This window comes from Amphiura filiformis, unplaced genomic scaffold, assembly GCF_039555335.1.
Source record: "Amphiura filiformis unplaced genomic scaffold, Afil_fr2py scaffold_22, whole genome shotgun sequence".
Classification (NCBI taxonomy): Eukaryota; Metazoa; Echinodermata; class Ophiuroidea; order Amphilepidida; family Amphiuridae; genus Amphiura; species Amphiura filiformis.
In genome coordinates this window covers 77,438-85,678 of record NW_027305486.1, presented here as the reverse complement: position 1 = coordinate 85,678, position 8,241 = coordinate 77,438, and the positions used below count along the sequence as shown (strand labels likewise).

General features: G+C 38.5%; 1 protein-coding gene across 1 annotated transcript; it reads left to right on the top strand.

Moving 5' to 3' along the window:
• Positions 1-7,640: 7,640 nt before the first annotated feature.
• LOC140143510 (serine/threonine-protein kinase pdik1l-B-like) lies at positions 7,641-8,036 on the top strand. Its single transcript, XM_072165341.1, has one exon. The coding sequence runs from the start codon at positions 7,641-7,643 to the stop codon at positions 8,034-8,036; it is 396 nt and encodes a 131-aa protein (XP_072021442.1).
• The last annotated feature ends 205 nt before the right edge of the window (positions 8,037-8,241 follow it).

The following is an 8,241-nucleotide window of genomic DNA, read 5'->3' as shown; positions in this document are numbered from 1 at the left end:
TAGGTGGTACAAAATGAGATTCATTCATTCATTCACTCACTCATTCATTCACTCATTCATTCATTCATTCATTCATTCATTCATTCATTCATTCATTCATTCCTCTAGGGCCTACTCTAATTTTACACTTCATTTCTCTGAATAGAATCCCTACTCATTTATTTTTGATCCCGTCGTTTTGATGAGATATAGGGGAACCTGGGGCAAATGGTCCACTTAAACCACTTTTGTTTTATAAAAACATGTAACACTAGGTAGAGCTGATAAAATATATATGATTACCAAGCATATTTACCTGCATGTCTTTATATGCAATCTGTGCAAGAACCTGAAACCTCTTGAAAAGAAGCATGACTACACCAGATAAAATCTTATTTCAGTTGGACCAAATACCCCAACAGCGGGGTAATTGGTCCAGTGTGAATTACATATTAAAATGTCATTTACAAGTTAATCAAAGACATTTTATGTGATGCTATTGCTACTGCACTACACCTCTACCTCATACAGGACTTGAAAAATAAAAACAATTATAAAAATAACTGTCCAATGAGTTTGAATAAGCCCACAAACATACAATTACAAGACTTCGTTGCTCATTTCAAAAGATTGATAATTATACTGGGGCAAATGGTCCAACTGGACCATTCACCCCAAACCGTATGTTATTTGCATCAAATATAATTTATTCCATGTCCTTTACAGCAATTTTAATTTATTTCAATCATAAACACACAGTTACAAGTCTCCATTGCTCATTTTAAAAGCTTGATAATCATAAGGTCACACTGGACCATTTACCCCAAATGCCTACGGTCCATTTGCCCCACAAGTAAATCTTATGGTATTTGCATCAAATATAATTTTAATTCGTTTCAATTGAAACATGGAATAAAGAATAGAGCACGAAGTGCGATGGAATTGCAACTCCGACCGTCGATGTGAGGTCAGCGATCGTCACGCTTACAACATGTGGACGTAGATGGCAGCAGCATTTTTCTGTCATTAGCATAAGTCTCCACAGCACTACGCAGTCTATCGTAGATGGCAGCAGCATTTTTCTGCAGTTTTCAGTAGGCTATCGCACAGGGTAATACACAGGGGAAGCCGACGCTGTCGCCATTTTTTTGTATTGCGCTAGTATAGAAGTTGCAACGGCCTGATTGAAAGTAATATTAAAACATAAACCTAGTGTGCAATTGTACTATTTTTAATGCAATTGGTCACATTTTACATAAAAAGCAAATTAAATCGATTTACAATGAATGAATCGCAGCCATTTTGAAAAAACGTAATTCAATACACTGTCAGTGGTGAATTATTTTGACATGAATCTAGAATATCAATATTGAGTGGAATAATTTTGAATTTATTATAAAATCATAATATATAAATTGTGACCACTATAAATGTAAAAATTTTAGTACTTTAAACCATTTTTCAATACTTCAACTTCATGTTTATATCTTAATTACCAACCCTTTGTTACAGGGACGCCATTTTTAAATCCCTACATTCACCCTTTACACAAAAATAAACATTGAAGAAACAGGCCTAATATGGGTAGACATACACTATAAGCTTGTTGTCAATTTTAACTGGTAAATCGATGTCTGAAAGCTTCTGAACAACACCACATATCATCTTTTTCAACATTTTACTGCTCTATAGTACAAAAAACAAACATCAAACCTACATTTATGTCACACTTCTTCTATAAACGTAGAATATCTGTATCGATATAAATGTAAACAACTCGAGAAAATATTGATTTATTATCAGTATTTCACTTGCACAAATGATTATTAGTGCCAGAAATTCATAAAACTATATATCGGGCCACATATTGTAACGCGGCTGGGCCGCGGTGGTGAATACTGAGAATCCGGAACCTGGAACGACTGGACAAAAAAGACAAACTGTACGAAATGCCATCTAAAATGGTGAACTACTGTTATTGCTCGAATTTCACTGGTTCTTAAAAATATTACTCATGGCGGGAGCTTTCGACTGATGCCAGCTTGTCTATCAGTTTGGCAATTGAGCAATTTAGGCCAATCAGAAGTCAAATTTCTTTGTGATATAAAATCAATAAATAAATCCAAAAATAATAGGCAAGTTCAGCCTATTTGATTAATTTTGAAGTCACTGGCAGATTTTCCACGTACTTTCCTTGATTCTGAAGTATAGAACTGCACGATTGATAGAATAAACAGGAAGTTCCTTTTTAATTCATAAAACGACGAGTGTGCCTTTAATCCATAACACCTAAATTCAGAGCCACCATCTGCATGGCATGCATGCACATCATAATGCAAGGGCTAAGCTTAGCCTTTCTTGAAGACTAGGACTAGGAACTTCCCCTTTTATATTCTATCGTAATTAAAGTTGATTAAAATGAAGCTTTATCAGTCACGTTGAACCATGATATCCAAAAGAAGTAGAACTTAGAAGACCCAAGAGCCTAGGTAAGCTTAAACTTTCCAGGCCACCTACAGGCGCTAAAAGTCGCAAGGCAGCATCCTAGGCCACCTAAGCTTACCGATTTATCGATTTCTGACTGTAAAGATGCTGAAAATGGTGCAGTTCTATAGGCCTATCTTCGAATGAGACAATTAAGCATTCATGGGAACCAAAAATTATTAAACTACGAAGCGGAGAAAGCTAGGCTAGCCTTGAAAAAGGCTCGATGATGACAACCCACTTTACACTGCTGACATGGCTGCATGTCGTCTGCTACATTTTGACCATCATTTTTGGCAGAAAGTTCCCATAAATTGCATTAAATGTCTTCCACATCGAAGCTGAAGTTTACTGAACCAATGTCAAGGAAAGCGAGGCTACGGCAGTGAGTGGCAATCACTTCCAATGCCCGATGAGTCTCATTTCAAATCTGCTGTGACAGAGCTGACCAGGGGCGTGACTGCCCCTGGCAGCGTCAAACCAGCCCGTAGACAGCTCGTTTTAAAAGCAATTCTTAAACACTTGAGAACGTTCCTGCAATCTTATTGGTTCTTACCCGTGTGATATGACACGATATCACACGGGTCAGCGAGTGTGCGTCAACGCGATACGCATACTCGCTATTTGGACCAATCGGAGGCGCACAGCAACAACGAGACTGATCGATTTTAAGCCCTAGGTAGGCCTAATTCCTTGCAAAATATAGATTTAATTTGATTAAGATTTCTATGATATTTTATTTGAATTGAAGTGTTTAAGAATGAGAATAAAGGTATTGTTTTTAGCCGCTGTCGTGCATCTACCGTCTCATATAACACGGGCGACATCATTATTTTTGGCGTAAAACAACTCGGCTCCGCCTCGTTGTTTTACTTAAAATAATGATGTCGCCCGTGTTATATGAGACGATAGATGCACTCAGGGGCTAAAAACAATACCTTTATTCTCTAATTAAAGTATGGAAGCCGCCATTACCCTGCCATCGCGTAGGCCTGGAACATTACCGCGATTTCTACCGGCTATATCGCGTCCGTGCTCTGCGTTCAAGTCATGAAAAATCGCAGCTTGCTGCATCAACGGTTAGACTTTTTCAAGCCTGCTACAGTGCATTTTTTTCAAATGTTGAACAGGTTTTTGAATACTTTTAATTATATTTTTTAGCGCATCCATGAACTTAATTTATCAAATGCATTAAATCAACCAACAATCCCGCTATCCGGGCCAAGATTTATACAAGAAAATACTGTTTCAATCACGAAAATTAACCTAAATTTCGCGCATACACGTAAGACTTGGCGATAGTCTATTCAGATATTGTTGTCAAGCTCGAGGTGATTGACCCCTAATGATTGACAGTTGGGAACGCGTACTGTGCGCGATGCTGAACGCGTAGTCGTGGTAGCCGGGTTCTAAAGTGGGTGCTAAAACCTCAAATGGCGACCTCCATGCGTTTACCGGGGGTGCTAAAGTGGAACCAAAACAACAGCGGGAATCGTGTGTTAAATCGACATAGAAAAGAACAGGAGGGATCAGCGAAATTTACTGTCAGCCCTCTGAAACCCGAGAAAAATAGGTAGAGAAGCGACACTCTCTGCAAACTGCCTATACCGTGCTATACCGCAGCTGAAGACAGGCAATTCGCAAGCGTCGTCGCCGGCCAAGTCTTACTACGATCGTGTAATGAGAAGATACCATAGAGATATAGAGATCTGAGGAAGAGACGGTCCGAATTGACCTAGTGACCTATAATTTATTCGAGTATCACATTTTTAGAGTATAAGTCCGCCCACCGCTGTCAATCATTCTAATGAACAAATAAACAAGCTCTGTCAATGACGTAATCCTAATTATAAATGAAAGAATCACATCAGAGAAAATAAAGGTAGAGAAGCGACACTCCGTATAATTAACGTGCAGACGGCCTATACCGATGTGAGGACAGAAAATGTGACTCTCCTGCTAGTCTCGGGCGCGGGCCAGACTGTATGCGGTATGAACAAAAACATAATTAACTGGTTGTGTAGGAGACTAGCAGGAGAGTCACATTTTTCTGTCCTCTGCTGTCCTCCGGAGTGTCGCGGTCCTGATCACATTGTACATGTACTGTCTGCTGTACCATATGTCTTCCAACAAGTGCCGGAGTGTCGCGGCCCTGGTCAAACCAAAAAGTGAGCAATTTTGGCGAGCAGCCGCTTTTATAGTGAGCAATTTATCGCGAAATCACGCACAAAACGAGAGTTGAGTGAGCAGAAAAATCACTTTCCTTGCTCGCGAGCAATTTATCGTATTTTCTCGTGAGCAAGAAAACAGCACATTCTGCTCACGAGAACTCACTCACCGAAAAGGTTTCTGATTGACTGAAAAACATGAAAAACGAACGCGGCACAAACCCAGACAAGCGAGAATCCGACCATAGACATCCCCAGACGGGGTCGATCTCCAGAATGAAAAGCGAGTTGCCAGGGCCGCAAATTTGACAGAATCTTTACTAGATTCAGAGAATTAAGCCCAAATCGACAAAGAACTGGCAACATGTAAACAAATAAAAACTTTCCTAGATCGAAAATATGCACGAAACACATCATTTTAAATCAATTAATTTGAGCTGAAATTCAATTCAGATTTCAAGAAAAGTAATTTTGATAGTATTTCCACCTGTGCTTTACTGTAAACTTTTATTAATTTGCACAATAAAATAATTTGGAGCATAAAAATCTGGCGACAAAATCAGTGACTGGTGAGTAATACAATACTCTTCATTCAGTAAGCTTATAAAAATGCATGACCAGAACATCGAAATTGAGGACGAATCAAAATTGATAAAATTTGGTTATAAAAATCATGATAACTAGTCCAACAGAGATAGGCACGTGTAACAATACAAAAATAAGACCATAAGCCTCACACGAGCTCAAATAACCAATTTTTGTGGCGCCCTCTACGGAGGGGCCACATATATGCATGACTTTGTGAAAAGCTTCTAATTTCACTCTTGCTAGATTTACTCCTTAATTGTTTTGCTAAAATTATGCCCAGCTCAGAAATAAAACCACAATATGCTAGGATTTTATTTTATTATTGTTTTCTGATATGCACGGGAAAAAATGATGTGTGTATATTCTTTGTTTAAAATACAAAATTAATGGACTTATAAAAACACCAAATAACCCGTGACCTTTGTATGGTTTAAACCAGTTTACCGCCTCTTAGAACCCGATAGACGGTGACATTTGACCATTCTAATTATGTATGTTTTGAACATGTTTGCACATGAACTAGTTGTTTACAGTGTGAAGAATCTACAACATGCTCATCTATCAGGGCACAGTTCTTTAACCCCAATACATCTGTGCATTCATTGAATGACCTTTGAAAATGTGAGTACAAAAACTCATACTTTGCAACTTAAGGTCAAATTTTGCACTATGATTGTTTAATTGAGGTTATTGATAATGTGCCACTGGAATGAGGCCATCCATATAGTGATTGCACACGGTGCACCTAATCCTTAAACCAACACCAATTAATTATAGTTGACCAACACAACCACTGACCAATCATGAAATCACTAATTGGTTTACCGTTTATGTGCTTGAATCGACTGCTAACTGATTGTGACCAAAGCTATTAGAATACAGCTCAGTATCTTTGTGGTGACTATCTCTGATAAAAAAAACATTAATTAACGAAAATCAATTCTCGTCAGCAGAGAAAGGAATAAATTCGGAAGACATGACTGTGTTGAAGGTCAGAAGTGTGTTTGCAAAAATAATATTTATTGTAATATGCCTAACTGCTGGGAAGGGTTCCTAGCAAGGTAAAGTGAAAGAAACCCCAATGGCTATTTTGTCTGTTTAAAAGAGAGTTCTATGGCTGAGTTAAAGTCATAATTATGACGTAATTTATTAATTTATTATTATTAATTTATTAATTAATTTTTAGCAGAATTAATAGGCCTAATATAAAAATGGGCTGTGCCCGTTTCATGAAGAATAACAATCGATCTTACCCCTGAATTAACAGGCCTGTCAATTTCTTGGTATTGTTTGATATGAAAGGAGGGTATGATTGTTTTGTATTAGTTTAAGTATTTCCTAGCCTCTCTTAGCCACATGGTTGGCTACAAAAGATACAGAGTATACCTTAGGATAAACTGGCATGAGTGCGCCGACCCCAAGTTTTCAACATTTCAGGATTGTTTCTGGACGGAGGTCGGGTGAAAAACGAAATTACGTTTACATGACTTTGTCGAAATTCGTCGTGTGACAAGAATGAGTGTATAGATGACTAGGGGGAAGCTTACTTATTTGTGTCTTCTAGTTATCCATCATATAGTACCCTAGGCCCTGCATAACGAAATTCAACAATATTCAATATCCAAAGCAATATCCTCACTACAATAGGCCCCCAAAACAGAACTCCCACCCCACATAATCGCAAATTGACACGAAAGCTTCATTCCATGAAGCATTTCTCTCGTATTTGATCATCTTCTACTCTTCCCTAAAAAAAATCATTATAATACCAAATCTAATCACCATGGAATTCACCATATCCCGTCCAGCTCACATTGGGCGCCACATTCCTTTTTAAAGGAATTTTTATTAGAGAATCAACGAAAATCCATTTTCGTTACAATATCGAACTCTAAAAGTAGTCCACAGAGGGCAGCATAGCAGAAATGCAGCAAGAAAACCTTAGATCTGGACCATTTGCCCCATGGGTTTTTTGCCCCAAGTTCCCCTAGGCCACATTGTTCATTTTGATTAGGTATAGACATAATTATTATCACTTTGAACTGACAATCTTATCAAAAGGAATAGTTCCGTTTTATTTTGATAAGAAAACATAACTTCTGGTATTTACATTGAAAAGTTCTGCAACTCGTTATTCGACAAGATTATGGTCGATTCCACTACAAGAATATTTTCCAACCCCATTCCCCCAATGTCAAAAAGAAATCTACGTCACTGGTGATGAAACGTTGCCAATCTTATTCAGGACCCAGATGTTTGTCTTCTTGTCTTTCCAAGATAGGCCTACTCCCAACAGCCTCCTGTTGCACCACGTCTCAAATAAATGCATATCTTCTTCCTGTCATTCTTTGTCATTGCCCAGGTTTCGCACCCGTAGGCCTATATGTAGCAATATTGAGAAGGCTGTTGCATGTTGCAGTCATGTCTACAGTAAAGGCAAATCTGGAAGTAAAGCATTCTTTCATGAAGGAAATTTCGGAAGCTGTCAGTCACCTTCATCAGAATAAGATAGTTCACCGGGATATTAAACCTCAGAACATATTGGTAGCACCTGATGGACAAGGAAAATATCACCCTAAACTTGCCGAATTCGATATGGCAGAAATCATGACCGATAGCACCGTGGAGGATGAACACTTGACAATGGATGATAGACATGATATGTCCATCTCGTTATTCATGGCACCAGAGGTGCCAACTGGACACTACAATGAAAAGGCTGACGTGTTTTCAATGGGAGTCCTATTCCGCGCTATGCTCTTTAACCGGTATGTCCCATTAGATAGTCAATGTTCTAGCCGAATGTTACTACCTTGATGGACGTTACCCTCTCCCGTGGGGTGTTGCTTTGACCCATAATCGTAATTTAACGAAGCAATTACTGCAAATCAATCCTCGACATATGAAAAACTTTCGCGCTAGGAACATTCTAGGTGCAATGCTCGACCCAGAATACGATTCTCGGCCAACAGCAAAGGACGTAGCAGAAGCAATCAAAAGTCTCAAACCTGAAGATTTTTAC

Bases quoted from the DNA above. Each gene is read 5' to 3' on its own strand.
- LOC140143510 (XM_072165341.1), top strand. From the start codon at position 7,641: ATGTCTACAGTAAAGGCAAATCTGGAAGTAAAGCATTCTTTCATGAAG.